At 46.3% G+C, this 21,231-nt stretch overlaps 1 protein-coding gene across 1 annotated transcript in view; it reads left to right on the forward strand.

The window, feature by feature from the left end:
• The first annotated feature begins 588 nt into the window (after positions 1-588).
• Positions 589-21,231, forward strand: part of CC2D2A (coiled-coil and C2 domain containing 2A) — a 196,974-nt gene continuing 176,331 nt past the window's right edge. The window contains exons 1-3 of the mRNA XM_040335450.1: positions 589-737; positions 7,548-7,631; positions 12,805-12,874. Of these exons, the coding sequence (XP_040191384.1) occupies positions 699-737; positions 7,548-7,631; positions 12,805-12,874 (193 nt within the window). The 5' untranslated portion in view covers positions 589-698. The remainder of the gene's footprint in view (positions 738-7,547; positions 7,632-12,804; positions 12,875-21,231) is intronic.

A 21,231-nucleotide genomic window follows, 5' to 3' on the forward strand; every position in this document is an offset into this window, starting at 1 on the left:
AATTTTATATACAACTATATAGATCAGACCAAAATGAGGGAGAAATGAGGAGGAAAGAGGGACATTGCTCCAAATCAGGGACAGTTGGGAGCTATGCAATACTGCTGTCCAATGGTGCCCCCTGTGCTCCTTCATCCAGATCGGAGGCAACAGGCGGTGTTACTGACCAGACCACCCAGTGAAAACAAAGGGGGGGAAAGTTTAAAAAATAAAACTAAGGCAGCCACCGCATCCAATGACTGGTAAGCTGCAATATATGACATCTATGGGGTATAATGTGTGCTTTCTTATACAGAATGTACATTTTAGTGTTTGTGTGAAAAAGAAATAAATAAAAAGCCTGTGACAGAGGAGGAGGGATTGGAAATAATGAGATATAGAGATATGAATGTTCTGGGTGTATAGAGGAGATGAGAGGACAATGGAGGAAGGATTGGAAATAATGAGATATAGAGATATGAATGCAGATCTCCATGTTCTGGGTGTATAGAGGGGATGACAGGACAATGGAGGAGGGAGCTGATCACTGTCTGCACTCATTCCCTGATCCCCGATCACACCATTCCTCTCTCCAGAGGGATGCTGGGAAGGGGCGGGGCTCGGTGTGTATGGCCGCCTGCAGGGTGTATACAGGACATCCGGGGACCCGCTGCCATGGAGAGCTGTGACTGTGCGGTGTGACACCTTCCATCATCACTATGCGGGGCACGGAGGAGCAGCAGAGGATGATAGTGGAGGTGAGTCGGTGATCGGTGTGCCGCCCTTGTCATACATTCACATCCCCGCTCTGTGTGTACTACAGCTGGCAGGGAAGGAGTTAATCTGGCCTTTGTTGTCCCATGTGCTCCCAGGCAGTGACAGGGTTGTTGTTGTCATGGGAGGGGCTTGTTGCTAGGTTAGCGATAAACAGAAACCAACCGTAGCATTTTATATGACCAGACCTGCTGCATAGTAACCAATCAGCTTCTGTCTTCAGCTGGTTCAGTTAAGTTTTGAAAATGAAAGTTACATGCTGATTGGCTGTCAGGTAGAGCTGCTCCACATTCTGTCTGCTTCAGACTTTGTACATTCCCAGCTCAGTGTTCATCAATGTGAGGTGTGTGGCCTGCTTCCCTACACAGTCTCACTCCTCCTGCTGCGCTTTCCTTTTTCAAAATGAATCGGGGATGAACAAGATTGGCACTGGGGGGGGGGGGGGGGCTGATAAAGATTGGCACACAGAGATAGAAAATGTGTGAAAATGGTGGACTGACCGTCCGTATACACAAACCCCTTTTCCGTGCGCACCCCCCATCTCTCGCTGTCTGTTCCCTGCGCACCCCGCCTCCTCTCGCTGTATGTTCCCTGCGCACCCCCCTGTCCTCTCGCTGTCTGTTCCCTGCGCACCCCCCTCCTCCCGCTGTCTGTTCCCTGCGCACCCCCCCTCCTCTCGCTGTCTGTTCCCTGCGCCCCCCCCCTCCTCTCGCTGTCTGTTCCCTGCGCACCCCCCTTCCTCTCGCTGTCTGTTCCCTGCGCACCCCCCTTCCTCTCGCTGTCTGTTCCCTGCGCACCCCCCTCCTCTCGCTGTCTGTTCCCTGCGCACCCCCCTTCCTCTCGCTGTCTGTTCCCTGCGCACCCCCCTTCCTCTCGCTGTCTGTTCCCTGCGCACCCCCCTTCCTCTCGCTGTCTGTTCCCTGCGCACCCCCCTTCCTCTCGCTGTCTGTTCCCTGCGCACCCCCCTCCTCTCGCTGTCTGTTCCCTGCGCACCCCCCCTCCTCTCGCTGTCTGTTCCCTGCGCACCCCCCTTCCTCTCGCTGTCTGTTCCCTGCGCACCCCCCTTCCTCTCGCTGTCTGTTCCCTGCGCACCCCCCTTCCTCTCGCTGTCTGTTCCCTGCGCACCCCCCTTCCTCTCGCTGTCTGTTCCCTGCGCACCCCCCTTCCTCTCGCTGTCTGTTCCCTGCGCACCCCCCTTCCTCTCGCTGTCTGTTCCCTGCGCACCCCCCCTCCTCTCGCTGTCTGTTCCCTGCGCACCCCCCCTCCTCTCGCTGTCTGTTCCCTGCGCACCTCCCGTCCTCTCGCTGTCTGTTCCCTGCGCACCCCCCCTCCTCTCGTTGTCTGTTCCCTGCGCACCTCCCGTCCTCTCGCTGTCTGTTCCCTGCGCACCCCCCCTCCTCTCGCTGTCTGTTCCCTGCACACCCCCCCCTCCTCTCGTTGTCTGTTCCCTGCGCTCCCCCCCTCCTCTCGCTGTCTGTTCCGTGCGCACCCCCCCCTCCTCTCGCTGTCTGTTCCGTGCGCACCCCCCTCCTCTCGCTGTCTGTTCCGTGCGCACCACCCTCCTCTCGCTGTCTGTTCCCTGCGCACCCCCCTCCTCTCGCTGTCTGTTCCGTGCGCACCCCCCTCCTCTCGCTGTCTGTTCCCTGCGCACCCCCACTCCTCTCGCTGTCTGTTCCCTGCGCATCCCCCTCCTCTTGCTGTCCGTTCTGTGTTGTGCACCCCTCCTTGTATGACTTCCCGCTAGCTTCAGCACTCACTATGTCTGTGAAGGTTCTCATTCCTCCAGGTCAGAGTACACTATATATAAAAGCGAATAGTTATTGGGGTTGAGCTTTGGTTTAATTAGAAACTGGAGGTTATCTGTCATTCCTGGGTCGATGAACTACAGATTACCGCCCTGCAGCTGCATGTATACAAAGGGGCGGGGATGATTATTGACCTCATATGGCTACGAGGTCATATTAGATCAGTGACGTCACAAGTATCTCCGCCCCTTTGTGTATGTCAGCTGTGGGGCCTCATATACAGATCATTGACCCAGGAATGACAAAACCCAAGCTCAGTCCTGTCAGTCACATTCAACTGAACCTATTCTGGAATGTCGGAGGCATTTCATAGCTTATACAAGCCACTTCCTCAGTTCTTCTTTCCCCTTTTTTTTTTTTTTTTCTTTTCTTCAAATAACTTTTTTTTATTAAAGGTCTGCTGATCATATACATATGTTCTGGAAATGCCCAGAGCGAGTGCTTTATTGGAATAAAATAATTCCTGTTATTAAAGGGGAGTTCCACCCACAATTTCACTTTTTAAATATAAATCCCCCTGTAATACACAAGCTTAATGTATTCTAGTAAAGTTAGTCTGTAAACTAAGGTCCGTTTTGTTAGGTTGTTACAGCATTTAGACACTTTATAAAATTGATATTGACTGGGGCCATCTTAAGTGTGGCCATCATGAAGCCAGACTGTATGACTTCCTGGATTTCAGCCTTGCAGACCTCGCACATGCTCAGTGCTGCACAAGCAGTGTAATAGGTTTCAGATCAGGTTTCAGGACCTGTACTGTCCAAGTCGCATGATTCTTCGAGACTGGGGAGTGCACAGACTCCTGGAAAGTTACACCCACTACATTCCCAGGAGTCTGTGCGGTGTAGGTTAGGAAGCTTAAGCACCTAGGTGCAGGAAGAGGGAAGATTAACTATTCTGCCTAGCAACAACACTTGGAAGGCATCTAAAAAAATAAAAAATTTCTTAAAGGACTAATGACATTTTTTTTAAAACTACTGATGTAATGTTATATTTATGGGTGGAACTCCACTTTAATCAGGCATTTCACGTGGTTCTACATAATGATCCATTGACATGCATATTCGGGTTCTTAGATGAACAATTAAACACACTCCATGCCCCAAAGATGCTGCTTGCAGGACTTTTTTCCTGACCCACAAGCATACCGCTTGTGTGGAAAGTCACACTGGAATGAATGGGAAGTGGTTTTCAGGCACTTATGCCGCGTACACACGATAAGAAAAACGTGAATTAAAATTAAATTAATTAATTAAAATTAAAAAACGAACAATGAGGAAGTGAAAAGAGGAATGTCTGCAAGTAAGGGATTCTTATTATGAAAAAAAAATGTTTTCCTTTGCAACCCTTTTAAATCAAAAAGTAAAAAATATTGTGTTTTTTTTTTCTTCTTTTGTTTATAGAGCAAAAAATAAAAACCACAGAGATGATCAAATACCACGAGAGCTCTATTTGTGGGGGGGAAAAAACATAAAGATTTAATTTGGGTACAGTGTTGCATGACCGCACAATTGTGCAACAGCGCTGAAAACTAAAAATTGGTCTGGGCAGGAAGGGGGTGAAAATGCCCGGTATGGAAGTGGTTAATCTCACAATTGCACATTTCTAGCTCATTGAGCTCTATACATTTATAACGAGTGCAATGTTTAAGGCCCCTTTCACACGGGGCGGATCAGTAATGAACCTCCGCTTGCTCAGCGGGGATCGCTCCGTTGATCCCAGCTGAGCCGGCGGATCCCGCACACTGTGCAGGGACCGCCCTGTCTTTTCAACGCTCTCCCCTATGGGGGGATCGGATGAACACGGACCGTCTGTACGTGTTCACCTGATCCGCCAGACGGATGGAAAAGTAGGTTTTTCCTCCGTCAAGCTTTGGCGGGTCGGATGTCAGCAGGCATGTCACCGCTGACATCCGCGGCTCCATAGAGGAGCACGGAGCGCCCGTTCAGGTCCACCAAAAAAACTGGCAGGCGGGCCGCCCATGTGAAAGAGCCCTAAGGCCACAGCATCCCCCTCTTGTAATCTGCAAGGACAGATCTCTGGGTGAGGTTTGAAAGCAATGGTGTCATTCTTGATGATGAAAGTCTTATGGAATTTCACTGTGTTTTTTTTTTTTTTTTTTACATATGTAAGTCGTGAAAAGCATTAAAACTTTTGTACCCTTTAGCTAGTTTGGAAAGAGTGCTTTTGCTGCTTGTGTTTCTTCTGAAGCCAGTTACTGTATACCTCTGATTAGATACTTCCTAAGTTGGCCTTCTGCTGCATTAGAAAAACCATGAAGATGTGATCTCGCATACATCTAAAACACGACTTTACTCGTGTAGGTAGCATCACTGTCACTCACCACCCTCTTCTTTCTAGGCCTGGCTGAGTTAAAGTGGAGGTTCCATCAAATAAACAATTTTGCTTTAAACTGTAGCTTACGACTAAAAAAGGGAAAAAAAAAAATATATATATATATATATATATATATATATATATATATTTTTACTCATCTGGAAATGCCTGTTGCTATGCGGTCCCACGAAATCTGCCTTTGAAACCACCTAGGATTCTGACATCATCTCCCTCTAATGCTCCTGGGAAATGTGTGTCATTATTTCCCAGGATGCAGTGCGCTGTCCAATTATCACTCCCCATCCAAGACTTCCGGGAAGTAAGTGCCTGTAGGCTTCACAATGCCCACAAGCAAAATGACAACGGTGTAGATATAGTTTTATAAACTATCTTTTTTGAATATCTATGCGGATTGGCGGCGGATTGTAAAATAGTAAGTGACCGGATTTATATTATAAAAACGCAGGATGAAAGGACATGCATTTAAAAAATGGTAATTGTGGTTGGAACTCTGATTTAAGGCCTCATGTACACTGCTGCTGGTAAACAGACATTTATGAGCAGTTGGGCTTTTTTTTTTTTAACTGCTCCTGACCTCCCCTCTGTTATCTTATAAGTACATGTACACAGGGTCGGATCTAGGCAGTTGAGTTCAGAGTGAAGTTTCCACAGTCTGTGATTTGGGGAGCCGTGTCATCTGCTGGTGTTGGCCCACTGTGTTTTATTAAGTCCAGGGTCACCGCAGCCGCCTACCAGGAGATTTTGGAGCACTTCATGCTTCCTTCCACAGACGAGCTCTATGGGGATGCTGACTTCATTTTCCAGTAGGACTTGGCACCTGCCCACACTGCCAAAAGCACCAAAACCTGGTTCAATGACAGTGGGATTACTGTGCGTGATTGGCCAGCAAACTCGCACCCCATAGAGAATCTATGAAGCATTGCCAAGAGAAAGATGAGAGACATGAGACCGAACACTGCAAAAGAGCTGAAGGCCGCTATTGAAGCCTCCTGGTCTTCCATAACACCTCAGCAGTGCCACAGGCTGATGGCTTCCATGCCACGCCTCATTAAGGCAGTAATTGCTGGAAAAGGGGCCCAAACCAAGTACTGAGTACATATGCATGCTTCTACTTTTCAGAGGTCCGATATTGTTCTGTGTACAATCCTTGTTTTATTGATTGCATGTAATATTCTAATTTTCTGAGATTGTGGATTTGGGGTTTTCATGAGCTGTAAGCCATAATCATCACACTTATGACAAATCACGCCTTGAAGGCTTTGCTTTGCATGTAATGAGTCTCGTATATTAGTTTAAACTTTTAAGTTGCATTAGTGAAATAAATTAACGTGTATATACTCGAGTATAAGCCAAGTTTTTCAGCCCTTTTTTTAGGACTGAAAATACCCCCCCCCCCTCCCAGCTTATATATTCGAGTCAGTGTACCTGAAGGGCTGCGAATGTCCATTGTTTAAAAGTCGCGGCTTCCCACTGGTCCCTTCGGTGATAGACGTTTCCCAGCAGACACTGTGTTCAGTGTTCCACCTATCATGGACTTTCTCTTGTCCGAGTATGAAATGACATCCGTGATTGGCGGAACACTGAACACAGTGTCTGCTGGGAAACTGAGTCCGAGGATGAGAAAACGTCTGTGATAGGCTGCTGGGAAACGCCTATCACAGAATGGGACCAGGAGGAGACTGCAACTTTTAACTACTTGCCGACCTGCCGGCGTCGACCAGCCCGTAGCTATACGTCGGCTCTCGCTCAGGCCACTAGGGGCGCTTGCGCGCCGCCGTAGATGAGCGCGCGCCCCCCGCTCGCCCCCGACTCCCGCGCCCAGCGTGCGGGATCGCGGCCGGGCACATGCGATCGCTCGTTACAGAGCGGGGACCGGGAGCTGTGTGTGTAAACACACAGCTCCCAGTCCTGTCAGGACAAAATATTAATAAAAATGCCATAAAAATACCCCCTATTTTGTAAACGCTATAACTTTTGCGCAAACCAATCAATAAACGCTTATTGCGATTTTTTTTATTTTTTACGAAAAATATGTAGAAGAATACGTATCGGCCTAAACTGAGGAAAAAAAACTTTTTTTGATATATTTTTGGGGGATATTTATTACAGCAAAAAGTAAAAAATATTCATTTTTTTTCAAAATTGTCGCTCTATTTTTGTTAATAGCGCATAAAAACTGCAGAGGTGATCAAATACCACCAAAAGAAAGATCTATTTGTGGGGGGAAAAAAGGACGCCAACTTTGAAGATAATGCATTCCCCCATAATGAGGAGCCCTGGAAATAACATTTCATTTTTGGGGAACACCTGCTAAAACCAAGTCATTGGTAAGGGGAAAAAAGTGTCCCTTTACAGGTAGCCCGTAGAAAGAGAGCTCCTTAACAGTGGTGGTCACAATGCCCTCTGTAAAGATAGCTAAAAAGCTCATTGTTGTCCTGTAGTTGAGTCTGCCAAGTGGCACTGGCCCTCAGAACTATACAGGCCCCATCAAATGAGGAATCAATCAGCCATAGCTCAAGGAACCCTTGGAGGCTTCCACAAAACCTGGTTGAGAATGGCTGGTCTAGGGTTATAGCAGCACTATCCTGAGCCAAAATGTGGACATTTATTCTAACATGATTTTCTTCACAGGAGATGTTGGACAATGAAGATCATGCTCAGGTGGAGAACTTAAAAAAGACCCTGAAAGCACAACGCCAGAGAAGGAAGAAACCGGTATGTTTTATTGAGGATGATCTGCATGGTTCCAATTTAGCCCCGGTTCACACTATAATCCACATGGGAACTACACAGGAACCACCACATTCCTGTGAAATTCACATGCGATTCAGTGCGGTGCGATTTGAGCCTATTCATTTTGAATGGGCTCAAATTGCACTGCATCGCACCAAAGAAGTGCAGACACCTTTTTGGGAGCTGCACCGCAACCAGATCGCATGGTGGTTTTGTAACATGATGTCCAGTGCAGACAAACCACACTGCGTTTTGGGGGGTTTTGTTAACTTTGTATTGGCACCCGCAGTAGATTGCAAACAGTGGGCCATATTCTTGGTAAATGTAGGCGGGCGGCGCGTAAGCCATTTACACTCCGCCGCCCCAACCTACAGGAGCAAGTGCTGTATTCCCCAAACACTTGCTCCGTAGTTTGGGGTGGCGGAGTGTATTTGGCCCAGCGTATCTCCGCGTATCTCCAAGGGGGCGGCTTCTATTTAAATTAAGCGCGCCCCCGATTCTAACGAACTGTGCATGCACCGGGCTTAAAATAGCCCAGTGCGCATGCTCCTGTTCTCGGCGTAATACGTCAATGACGCCGACGTGTGCGTCATTGACGTAAAGTCGTATTCAAGAACGACTTAGGGAAACGACGTAGCAGACGGAAAAACACGACGCGGACCCGACGCCATACTTAACATGGCCTACGTGGGACTTGCGTAAACTTACCCCTCATATAGCAGGGGTAAGTTTACGCTTACGCAAACGACGGTTACGCGACGCGGATTCGTTCGGGAATCGGCATATCAGGCTCATTTGCATAAACAAATGAGACCTGAACGTAAACGCCACCTAGCGGCGGGCGGAGTAATTACATTTAAGATCCGACAGTGTAAGTGACTTACACATGTCGGATCTTAAGTGTATCTATGCGAAAATGATTCTAAGAATCAGTCGCATAGATACACTGGCCAAAAAAGAGAGATACGATGGAGTATCCTGAGATACTCCATCGTATCCTTACTCAGAATATGGCCCAGTGTGATTGCAATGCGGTGCGGGAAACACACAGGGATTGCTGCATTTGCCATACTGCCTATGTGTGAACTTTCCACTGCTGGGAAAAGTAGCCTTCTGGTCTCTTCCTTTTTATATACAGTGTAACACGTCTCCACATTGCAAAATCTCATTTGTTTACAATGTTACTAAGTGATGAATAACCACAGTGCCCAGACTACATGAGCAATGCCTGGTCACGGTAACCAATAAATCTGTAGTGTGAGGTATTGCTGACATTGGGCTCCATTTATAAAAGCAGATCGCATGCAGTATGTAGGTGTTTTCCCAAATACCTCATGCGATTCTGAAAATATAACTTCACTACTGCTGTATCAGGATATTAGTTATGAAGAAAGGTTACGAGTACTGAATTTATTCTCTCTGGAGAAGAGGCGCTTGAGAGGGGATATGATTTAAATTTACAAATACCGTACTGGTGACCCCACTATAGGGATAAAACTTTTTCGCAGAAGGGAGTTTAACAAGACACGTTAAAATGAGAAGAAAAGAGGTTTAACCTTAAACTACCGTATTTATCGGCGTATATCGCGCACTTTTTTCCCCTTAAAATAAGGGGAAATCGTGGGTGCGCGATATACGCCGATAGCCGCTTCCCGCGCTCAGTTTAAATTCCTGCGCCGACATATACCGAGTGCAGTACATTCGGCTAGGCTCGGCTTCGCTCGTGCTCACGCATAAACGTCACAGAGCGCGAGCGAAGCCGAGCCTTGCCGAATGTACCCGAGTGTACTGCACTCAGTATATGTCGGCGGAGGCGTTCGAACTGAGCGCGGGAAGCGGGGACTCGACTTGAGGCGCGCGCTGGAGAAGCCGGGAGGACACCACCGAGGCCGCAGACGGACGCCGGACCGGACGATGGACGCTGGGAAGACACCAAAACTGTAAGTAATAAAATCATATAACTTTTTTTTTTACAGGAATTTCGGGGGCAACTTTAGGGGTGCGCGGTATGCGCGGGAGCGCGCTATACCGCGATAAATACGGTATGTAGTAGAGGGTTCTTTACTGTCAAGCCGCGTACACACGACCATTTTTCATGTCATGGAAAAAAACAAAGTTTTTCTCAACGTGATTCTTGTCAAGCCTGCCTTGCATACACACGATCATGGAAAAAAAATGCTCAAGCAAAGCGTGGTGACGTACAACACGTACGATGGCACTATAAAGGGGACGTTCCATTCGCCACCCTTTGGCCTGATTATGCAAATTTCCCTTCTCATAACTTGCTTCTAAAGCGTACACACGACCATTTTTCACGACCAATTAAAAAAAAAAAAAAATTCTCGTCATGAAAAATGGTTGTGTGTACGCGGCATAAAAGCAGCAAGGATAGGGAATTCCCTTCCACTGGCAGTGGTTTCAGTGGGGAGCATCGATTTAGTTTAAAAAACTATTAGATAAGCACCTGAACGACCACAACACACAGGGATATACAAGGTAATACTGACATATAATCCATAGGTTGGACTTGATGGACTTGTTTTTTTTTTTCAACCTCACCTACTAGGTAACAGCTAATGACTCATCAGTTTTTAAGGGCGCAGCGGCTGCCCATTTCTTAATAACCATGTTGTTTACTGGCTGTTAGGGACGCAGCAGCCGCCTGCTCCTTAACAACCAGCTATTTACAATGTTTAAGGTTTACCACCGGTGGTAAATTTACCGCAAGCTTTCACTACTAAACGACCGCATGTCGTCATAAAATAGCACATGCATCATTTTAGTAGCTTTTTTTTTTTTTTTTGTTGTGCCAATGCCACATTTTTTTTAGGAAAAACGCTGTGCGGTATCTTGCCGCATACTCTGTTAGTCCTACTGTGAGGCCGCGTACACACGGTCGGACAAAACCGATGATAATGGACCGAGGTTCAGTTTCATCGGTCCAAACCGACGGTGTGTATAGCCCATCAGTCTGTTTTCCTTCGGTCCAAAATTTTAAAACATGCTTCAAAACCCGAACTGATGGACCGCTGCCCAATCGGTCCAAACTGATGGTTAGTACAGAAAAGCATCGGTTCAAAACCCGCGTATGCTCAGAATCAAGTCGACACATGCTTGGAAGCATTGAAATTCATTTTATTCAGCACGTCGTGTGTTTGACAGTTTTTGGAACGATGGTGTGTACACACATCAGGCCACTTCAGCGGTGAACCGATGAAAACGGTCCGTCTGACCATTCTCATCGGTTTTGTCTGACCGTGTGTACGGGGCCTGAGTCATCTGCTTTGCCCCTCCAGCACTCACTGGAGCACCAGACTGTGGATGGGGCGGGATCAGCTGGCTCAGGCTCCCAGTGACGTGCTAATTGCTGTTCTGTAATGACAGCGGACTTAAGCTCACTGTCTTCTGAATCTGGGTCACAGCCGTGCACCTAATTCTGTAAAGGAGCTTTGGCCATACTTCTTCTTTAAAGGGGTTGTAAAGCTTTGCGTTTTTTCACCCTAATGCATCCTATACATTAACCACTTGCTTACTGGGCACATAAACCCCCTTCGTGTCCAGGCGAAATTTCAGCTTCCGGCACTGCGTCGCTTTAACTGACATTTGCGTGGTCGTACGACGTGGCTCCCAAACAAAATTGACGTCCTTTTTTCCCCACAAATAGAGCTTTCTTTTGGTGGTATTTGATCACCTCTGTGGTTTTTATTTTTTTGCGCTATAAACAAAAAAAGAGCGACAATATAAAAAAATATATATATTTTTTACTTGTCGCTATAATAAATATCCCAATTTTTTTTAAAAAAATACAAATTTTTTTCTCAGTTAAGGGCGATATGTATTTTTCAACGTATTTTTGTAAAAAAAATAAAATAAATCGCAATAAGCGACTGGTTTGCGTAAAAGTTATAGCGCCTACAAAATAGGGGACAGAATTATTTTTTTTTTTACTACTAATGGCGGCGATCTGCGATTTTTTTTTTTTATTTTTTTTTTTTTTATTTTTTTTTTATTTTTTTTTTTTTTTATTGGGACTGCGATATTGCGACGGACGTATCGGACACTTTTGACACAAATTTGGGACCATTCACATTTATACAGTGATCAGTGCTATAAAAATGCACTAATTACTGTATAAATGTGACTGGCAGGGAAGGGGTTAACACTAGGGGGTGAGGAAGGGGTTAAATGTGTATCCTAGGTGTGTTCTAACTGTGTGGGGGAAGGGGGGTGACTGGGGGAGGTGACCGATGCTGTGTCCCTATGTACAAGGGACACAGATCGGTCTCCTCTCCTCTGACAGCATGTGGAGCTCTGTGTTTACACACAGAGCTCCACGTCCCTGCTGTGTTCCCGACGATCGCGTGTACCCGGCGGACATTGTGGCCGCCAGGTACACGCATCGGCTTCCCAGCGATGCGCCGGGACAGTGTTTACCCACTGCGCGCCCCCCAGAGGCGCGCGCAATGCACTTTAAATGACGTCCAAAGATGTCCAGTTGGCACCTGAGAGCCGCGCTGTTGATGTCTTTTGTCAATAGCGCGGGTCTCAAGTGGTTAAGGTGCAAAAACATCCGATGTCTACAAGCCCCCCTGTTTTACTTACCTGACCCCTCAAAAGTGCCGAGTCGTGAACGCGCTGGCTTCTCGGCCCGGTCTTTTTGGCTGTTCTCGGCTTTTCATTGGAGATTGATGGCAGAGCAGCTATTGGCTCCCGCTGCTGTCAATCAAATCGAATCAATGAAGCGGCTGGCCGGGGACGGGGCCGAGTGATACACTTGGCGGCTATGGCCACCACTGAACCGCACGGGAGCGCCCCTGCAAGCTAACCCCCTTGGGAGAACTCTTTCCAGAAGGGGGTTAGCTCTTGCGGAGAGGAGCCGAGGGACCCCAGAAGACGAGGATCGGGGCCACTATGTGCAAAACAAGCTGCACAGTGGAGGTAAGTATGACATGTTTGTTAAAAATAAATTAAGCTTTACTAACCCTTTTAAGCAAAAGGTTAGATAATGAAAGCAAATACATAATTAATCATAATGGAAAAAACCTTTTCTCACTTTGTATATCCATAGCTCTTCACAAATGTCAGTTTAAAGTAATAATATTAGTACAATACTATACCAGTCAGTGCAGTGATTATCTGGTGCTTTGTGTCACAGCTGGAAGACAATGCTGGAGATGCCGCGGATGGCGTGGAAGATATCGGGAACGTTGCACGCGGGCAGCGCAGTGAGTACAGCCCTGAGGTTATGTTCTGGAATGTTTGGCATTCATAAAGCATTGAAATCTGGATGGTGATTTTTGCAAACGTTGAAGCTAGGCCATCAGAGGGGCCTTGTGGAGTGATGGAACTTCTAGCAGAGGGGAATGGGATGCTGCCTTTTGAAGGACATTATTAAACATGTGTTCTGAAATCAAGCAGCATATTTTTTCTTGTATAGGCAGTCTGGAAATGATCAGGACAAATATCTAGTGAATACAAGAGATCTCTTTAATGTCTGCTCTTAAATAATGTAATTTAATTTGGCATGTTAACCAAAGTGCAACTTTAAGAAGGCCTCCACCCAAAGCTCAGTTGGTTTTGGGTGAAATAGAGTTGGAAATTGACACCTACCATTTATTCCGATCTGGGGAGTGTAATTTCTGGCAATCTCCTCATTATAATGCATAGACTTAAAGCGGGAGTTCACCCTAAAAACTTTTTTTAACATTAGATTGAGGCTCATTTTGTCAAGGGGAATCGGGTAGTTTTTTTAAAAACTAAGCAGTACTTACCGTTTTAGAGAGCGATCTTCTCCGCCGCTTCCGGGTATGGGCTACGGGACTGGGTGTTCCTATTTGATTGACAGGCTTCCGACGGTCGCATACAGCGCGTCACAAGTAGCCGAAAGAAGCCGAACGTCGGTGCGGCTCTATACGGCGCCTGCGCACCGACGTTCGGCTACTTTCGGAAAATCGTGACGCGATGTATGCGACCGTCGGAAGCCTGTCAATCAAATAGGAACGCCCAGTCCCGCAGCCCATACCCGGAAGCGGCGGAGAAGATCTATCTCTAAAACGGTAAGTACTGCTTCGATTTTAAAAAAACTACCCGATTCCCCTTGACAAAATGAGCCTCAATCTAATGTTAAAAATTTAATGGGTAGATTCTCATACAATTGCCTAAAATTAGGACGGCCTAGCCTAGTCTTTTTAGGCTACACCGGCGTAAATTATTTAGGCTATTAGTGATTCTCAAACCACTTACCTTCAAATTTTCGGCGGCGTAGCCTAAAACGAGCGGGCGTAAGCACGCCTAATTCAAATGACTGGGAGGGGGGCGTGTAGTATGGAAATGAGGCTTGACCTCACGTTTTTTTTTAAGTTTTTTACACTGCGCATGCGCCGGGCGACTACATTTCCCAGTGCGCATTGTGGCTAAGTAGGCCGTACGGGCCTATTGATTTCGACGCGTACGTAAACGACGTAAATCCCGATTCTCAGACGACTTGCGCAAATGACGTAAAAAATTCGAACCTCGCGGCGGGAACGGCGGCCATACTTAACATTGTTATTCCACCTTATAGGTGGAATAACTTTAGGCGGCCTATCGCGTACGGAAACGACGTAATGCGACGGTGTAGGCCCAGCGTACGCTCGTGAATCGTCGTGAATCGGCGTATCCCCTCATTTACATAATCTAGGCCGGCCGCAATGGAAGCGCCACCTAGCGGTAAGCCAAAACATTGCAATCTAAGATAGGACGGCGCAAGCCGTCCTATCTTAGATATGTTTAAGTGTATCTCTGTTAGAGAATACACTTAAACATAGGTCGGCTTAGATTCAGAGTTAGGTCGGCTTATCTGTAGATAAGCCGGCCTGAGGCCCCATACACACCATAGAATCTATCCGCAGATAAATCCCATCAAATGGGTTTCTGCGGATAGATCCTATGGTGTGTACACGCCAACGGATATTTATCCGCAAATAAATCTCCCCTGGAATGGATTTCCAGCAGATAAATATTTGTCGACATGCACAGAATATCTATCTGCTGGAATCCATTCCAACGGATGGATCCGCTCGTCTGTACAGACTTACCGGATCCATCCGTCCAAAGGGATTCCCCGCACGCGCCGTAATGAATAGACGCATGCGTGGAATTCCTTATATGACAGCGTCGCGCCCGTCGCCGCGTCATAATAGCGGCGACGGCGCGACACGTCATCGGCAGAGGATTTCAGCGCGGATTTCAATGCGATGGTGTGTACACGCCATCGCATTGAAATCCTCTGAAATCTTAGAGAGGATTTATCCGCGGATACGGTCCGCTGAACCGTATCTGCGGATAAATTCTATCATGTGTATGGGGCCTAACTCTTTGTGAACCTCCACTTTAATGAGCAGATACTGGGCCACCCAAGTGCATGTTGCATAAAGCTAAAGTCAGTTTTGTCCCCTTTCACACTTATACGACTTGTCCCACGATTTTGCACTGCAAAATCGCATGACAAGTCATTCTCCATGATTTTCAATGACTTCCATTCATATTGGCATAGCTCCCAACTGTCCCTGATTTGGAGCAATGTCCCTCTCTCCCTCATTCCTCCTCATTTGTCCCTCATTTTGGTCTGATCTATATAGATGTATATAAAATGCACTTTTTATTGCTAAACCTTTCATCTGATTTCTAAATGTCTAAATTTGTAAATTCCAAAAGCCGATATAAAGGAATAGTAGTGGTAAAAAAAGCACTTGTGGGGTTGTCCAATCTTGTTTTTTTTAAGGGGGCGTGGCAAGGGGTGTGTCCTATGCCTGCATACTTTTGTTGATAGGTGTCCCTCATCCCCATCTCAAAAAGTTGGGAGGTATGATATTGGCACGACTTTAAGTCGTGCCGACTTCAAAGTAGTTCCTGCACTACTTTGGTCCAACTTAATGCGAGTTGATGTCCATAGACCTCAATGTTAAACCCTGAAGTAGCATGCAAATCGTACCTGAATAATATAGACACAATTTCAGTACGACTTTGTAAGCACAAGCAGCTTTTTGACCCTTGTCCCAACCAATCCTTTCAACATAGTAGCCCCTCCCAAGCATATTTTTCTGGCATACATTCACTTCCTGATTATTCCCTCAGGAACAATGTGCTCCAAACAGCCCAAAATCCTGTCCTTATCCTTGTCCTCCGCTTCTCCTCCTCTTCTTCCTCATGCACTTCTGCAGCAGCAATGACAACTGCTGTGGCAATATGTTGAGTAGCAAACCTTTTCTGTCACAACTCACCACAACAACCAGGAAGCAAACAGGAACTGGAAACAACTATGGCAGGAAAAGGAATTACCTCACACCATGTATGTTTTCATTGGTTAATGCCAAAGTTGTGGCAAAGTAGTACTGATCCAAAATTGCGGCAAAGTCGCACGACTTTGATGTCGTACAAGTGTGAAAGGGGCCTTTATAGGCAGTCAGTGTCTTAATAGAGGAGCTCTGTGTGTAAATATCTTGGCCAGCCCAGTATAGAAATTGCAGCAGTTGTTTTGTCCCTGTCAATAAAGTTCCACAAGTGCTGTGATTTCCTTCTATACTGAGCTGATGCTGCTCCGCAGGCAGCAGAAGTGTCCATCTGACACCACCCTAATGCCGCGCACACACAATCAGAACTTCCGACAAGAAGTTTGATGTGAGCTTTTGGTCGGAAATTCCGACCGTGTGTAGGCTCCATCGGACATTTTCTGTCGGAATTTTAGACGGCGAAAATTTGAGAGCTGGTTCTCAAATTTTCCGACGGGAAAAGTTCTTGTCGGAAATTCCGATCGTCTGTATGCAATTTCCGACGCACAAAAAAAACACGCATGCTCGGAATCATTGAACTTCATTTTTTCCGGCTCGTTGTAGTGTTGTACGTCACCGCGTTCTTGGCGGTCGGAATTTCAGACAACATTTGTGTGACCGTGTGTATGCAACACAAGTTTGAGCCAAAATTATGTCAGAAAAAAATCCACGGTTTTCTTGTCGGAATTTGCGATCATGTGTACATGGCATTAGGCTGGCCATACATGTTCAATTCTCTTGTACAATTTTCCTTTAGATTTACCTTAACCACTTTCCGCCTGGTCAATAGCAGATTGACGTCTGGGAAGTGGTTCTGAATTTGACTGGACGTCTATTGACGTCCTGCAGGATTTCATGCCGCGCGTGTCGATCGGTGATGCAGGGTGTCAGTCTGACACCCTGCATCTCCAATCTCGATGAAGAGCCTCTGGCGGAGGCTCTTTACCACGTGATCAGCCGTGTCCAATCACGGCTGATCACGATGTAAACAGGAAGAGCCGTTGATGGCTCTTCCTCACTCGCGTCTGACAGACATGAGTAGAGGAGAGCCGATCGGCGGCTCTCCTGACGGGGGGTTCCCGCTGATTGCTTATCAGCGCAGCCCCCCCTCTGATCGCCACACTGGACCACCAGGGAAGGGCAAAAAAAAGGGCAAACAAAAAAAAAAGGCAGTAAAAAAAAAGGCAGTAAAAAATATGCCAATCAGTGCCCACAAATGGGCACTGACTGGCAACATGGAAACATCAGTGCCACCCCACAGTGCTCATCCATGCCCAGTGCCCACCTATCAGTACCCATCAGTGCCACCCATCAGTGCCGCCTATGAGTGCCCATCAGTGCCCCCTATGAGTGCCCATCAGTGCCGCATACCAGCGCCGCCAATCAGTGCCCATCAGTACTACCTCATCGATGTCCATCAGTGCCATCTCATCAGTGCCCATCAGTGCCACCATGTCAGTGCCCGTAATTTACAAAAAAAATTACAGAAGAAAAAAACGTAATTTTTTTCAAAATTTTCAGTCTTTTTTTAGTTGTTGCGCAAAGAAAAAATCGCAGAGGTGATCAAATACCACCAAAAGAAAGCTCCTATTTGTGGGAAAAAAAGGATGCCAATTTTGTTTGGGTGCAGTGTAGCATGACCACGCAATTGCCATTCAAAGTGCGACAGTGCTGAAAGCTGAAAATTGGCTTGGGCGAGAAGGTGCGTAAGTGCCTGGTATGGAAGTGGTTAAACTATGTAGTGCAAGGGCCTGCCTATTTGGATACAATTGAAAGTTGTTTTGACTACTGCAAGGGAGAATTTTCAGGTTTCCCCAGAGTTCAGCTTTAACCACTTGCCGACCAGCTGGCAGCATGGCTCGGCTGGGCCAAACAACGTTATGTTAAGTCGCTTCGCCCTGTGGCCACTAGGGGCACTCACATCGGCTCCAAGGGCTAGCAGCAGGCGCGATGATCGCCAGGCACCCGCGATCGCTGGTGACACAGCGAGAACCGGGATCTGTGTGTGTAAACGCACAGATCCTGGTTTTCTGAGAGGAGAAATGGCTGATCGTGTGTTCATACAAACTAATTTCCCCTAGTAATTCCCACCCCCCCTTCAGGTAGAACACAGCTCAGGTAGGAGTGTGTTGGGGGAAATTGAGGATCTGAATTAAGGGAGGATTCGTCCTGCTTCGGTGTGGAGGGGGAGAGGAGGGAGGGGGTGGGGTTGTTTTTTTGTTTTTTTTATTTAACGTTCGTTTTTTTTATGTCTGTTTTGGTTTTACGTTCAGGGGAGGTTTAGGTAGGGCCTATAAAAGGACAGGGGAACAGAGGAGGGTAAGACGTGTGAGGATAATACATATGTCCTAGGGATGCGGAAAAAGAGGTTAAGGATCGGAGGTTGGTTAGCATAAGAACAGGGTACAGTGACCATGTTGGTAATTTTAGTTCTTTTTCTTGTTTTCTTTGCTAACTTTCTGTAGATTGAAGCGACAATAATTATACGATTATGTACCCACTGTATATGTTATGTTAAATTTTCTGTGACCTTGACCATAAAAATAAAGGAATTAAATAAGAACACAGCTCAGAAAACACATTTAACCCTTGCTCACCCCCTAGTGTTAACTGTAAAAATGTCACTGGCAGGGAAGGGGTTATCAGTGCATTTTTACAGCACTAATCGCTGTAAAATTGTCAACGGTCCCAAAAATGTGTCCGCCATGGTGTCGCTGTCCCGATTTAAAAATCGCAGATTGCCGCCATTACTAGTAAAAATATAAATAATAATAAAAATGCCATAAATGTATCCCCTATTTTGTAGACGCTATAACTTTTCTGCAAACTAGGGTTGTCCCGATACCACTTTTTTAAGACCAAATACAAGTACCGATACTTTTTTTAAAGTACTCACCGATACTGAATACTTTTTTTATCTCATGTGACAGCGGCACATGTGTCAGTATTTTATGTTTTATCTTTAACAATTTTGTTTTACATTTTTTACAATTTTTTTTATGTATAATGCTTTATTTTTTTTAAGGGGGGTGGACGGGTGGAGGTGGACCGTGTCAGTGTGTTGTTTTTTTTTTTTTTTTTTTTTCTACAATAATTTTTTTTATTCTTTATTTTTTTTAATTTATTTTTTTTGCCCTGTTGGGGGGCTTTGGTGAGATATCAGGGGTCTTAACAGACCTCTGACATCTCCCCTTTGAGACGGGGAAAGGGACTAGGGACACATGTTCCCCAGTCCCTTTCTCAGCAGCATCAGCTGCGCTGAAAATAAATGGAGTGAAGACAGCGTCTTCTCTTCATTCATAAACTGAAACATTGTAAACACAGTTAGCGATGTTTCAGTTATGTGAATGGACAGAGGCAGTGATCACTGCCTCTGTCCATTCGGAGCAGTAAGGAGCCGGATTTACCAGCTCCTACCCCGCTCTCCATCCTGAGAATTCCAGGGGGTGGAGGAGGAACACGGAAGGGGAGGGATACACGTCGGGAGAGAGAAACACGGGGGGACACGGAGGGATACACGGAGGGAGAGAGAAACACAGGGGGGACACGGAGAGAGAGAGAACCACGGCGGGGGACATGGAGGGAGACAGACTGCAGCAAAACGGAGGGGGGCTGGAGGAGGACACGGGACAGTCAGCGGTGATCATGTGTGGGGGAGTTACAAGTACCGATTTTAAAGCAGCTGAAAGCCGCGCGGGGGGAGGGGTGTAGAGAGAAGCGGAGAAATTACTTTTAAATCTTTACAGCGGTGATCGGTACTTGTAACTTCCCCACGCACTGATCACCGCCGACAGTACAAGTATCGGGTGAAGCATCGGGAGCATTTGCCCGAGTACAAGTACTCGGGCAAATGCTTGGTATCAGTACCGATACTAGTATCGGGACAACCCTAGTGCAAACCAATAAATATATACGCTTATTGCGATTTTGTTAAAAAATAAAATAAAAAAATATGTAGAAGAATATATATCGGCCTAAACTTTTAAATGTGGGATATTAAAGTAACAGATATTGGGGGTTATTTACGAAAGGCAAATCCACTTTGCACTACAAGTGTAAAGTGCACTTGAAATTGCACTAAAAGTACACTTGGAAGTGCATTCGCTGTAAGGCTGCATTCACACCTAGGCGACAAAACGCCTGAAGCGCGACGCCCGTGCCACTGGAGGGGAGAATTCCCATTGCTGTCTATGAGATGGTTCACATCTCATAAACGCCGTACGCCTGTCGCCTGAAAACAAGTCCCGGACCCTTTTTTTCAGGCGGCATTGGCGTTCGGCCATAGACATCAATGTAAATTCTTTGTGAGAAAAAAAATAAAAAGTAAACTAATCGCGGCAAAATACGCCGCGTACGCGGCGTTACAATGTGAATGGAGCCTAAATCTGAGGTGTAGGTCTGATATGAGGGGAAGCTCTGCTGATTTTTATCATCCAATCATGTGCAAGTTATAATGCTGTTTTTTTTATTGTCCTTGCATGCCCCCCTCGGATCTACAGCAACTGCACTTCCAAGTGCACTTTCAGTGTAATTTTTCAAGTGCACTTTACACTTGTAGTGCAAAGTGGATTTGCCTTTCGTAAATAACTCCCATTGTGTTTTTTTTTCAAAATTGTTACTGTTCTTTTGTTTAAATAAAAACCGCAGAGGTGATCAAATACCGCCAAAAGGACGCAAATTTTGTTTGGGTACAGTGACCGCACAATTGTCAGTTAAAGCGACGCAGTGCCAAATTGTAAAAAGTGCCATGGTCAGGAAGGGGGTAAAATCTTCTGGGGCTGAAGCGGTTAAACTGTAAAAGTTAGTTTTAATGGCTCCTGCTGCTATCAATCTGCTCAATGAGGAGAGAGACAGCGGCTGGAGCCGCTGGGCTCGTGCACATCACTGGATCGGATCGGGCTCAGGTAAGAAAAATGGGGGGGGGGTTGGGGGGCAGATGCAGCACAGAAGGTTTTTCACCTTAATGCATAGAAAGGTGAAGAACCTTGAGGGCTTACAGCCACTTAAAGATACAAGTATCCATCGCAGTTCACCTCTAACAAACGTGGTCTGGAGCTGTAAATGTGGGATGTTTCTCTTAGCAGTGATCGTGTCTGATTCTAATGGGCAGTACAGGAATGTTTGTGAGGTATAAACTGGCCCTTATTTGCCGTACAAATTGTTTACTGATGTGTATTGTGCACAGGACCTTTCCATGTAAAAATATTTACTGCCATATTTTACACTGTAATCGCATATGGAGAATTTCCAGACCCAGTTTATTGTGTGTGAGG

Source organism: Rana temporaria, chromosome 1, assembly GCF_905171775.1.
Source record: "Rana temporaria chromosome 1, aRanTem1.1, whole genome shotgun sequence".
NCBI classification, from domain to species: Eukaryota; Metazoa; Chordata; class Amphibia; order Anura; family Ranidae; genus Rana; species Rana temporaria.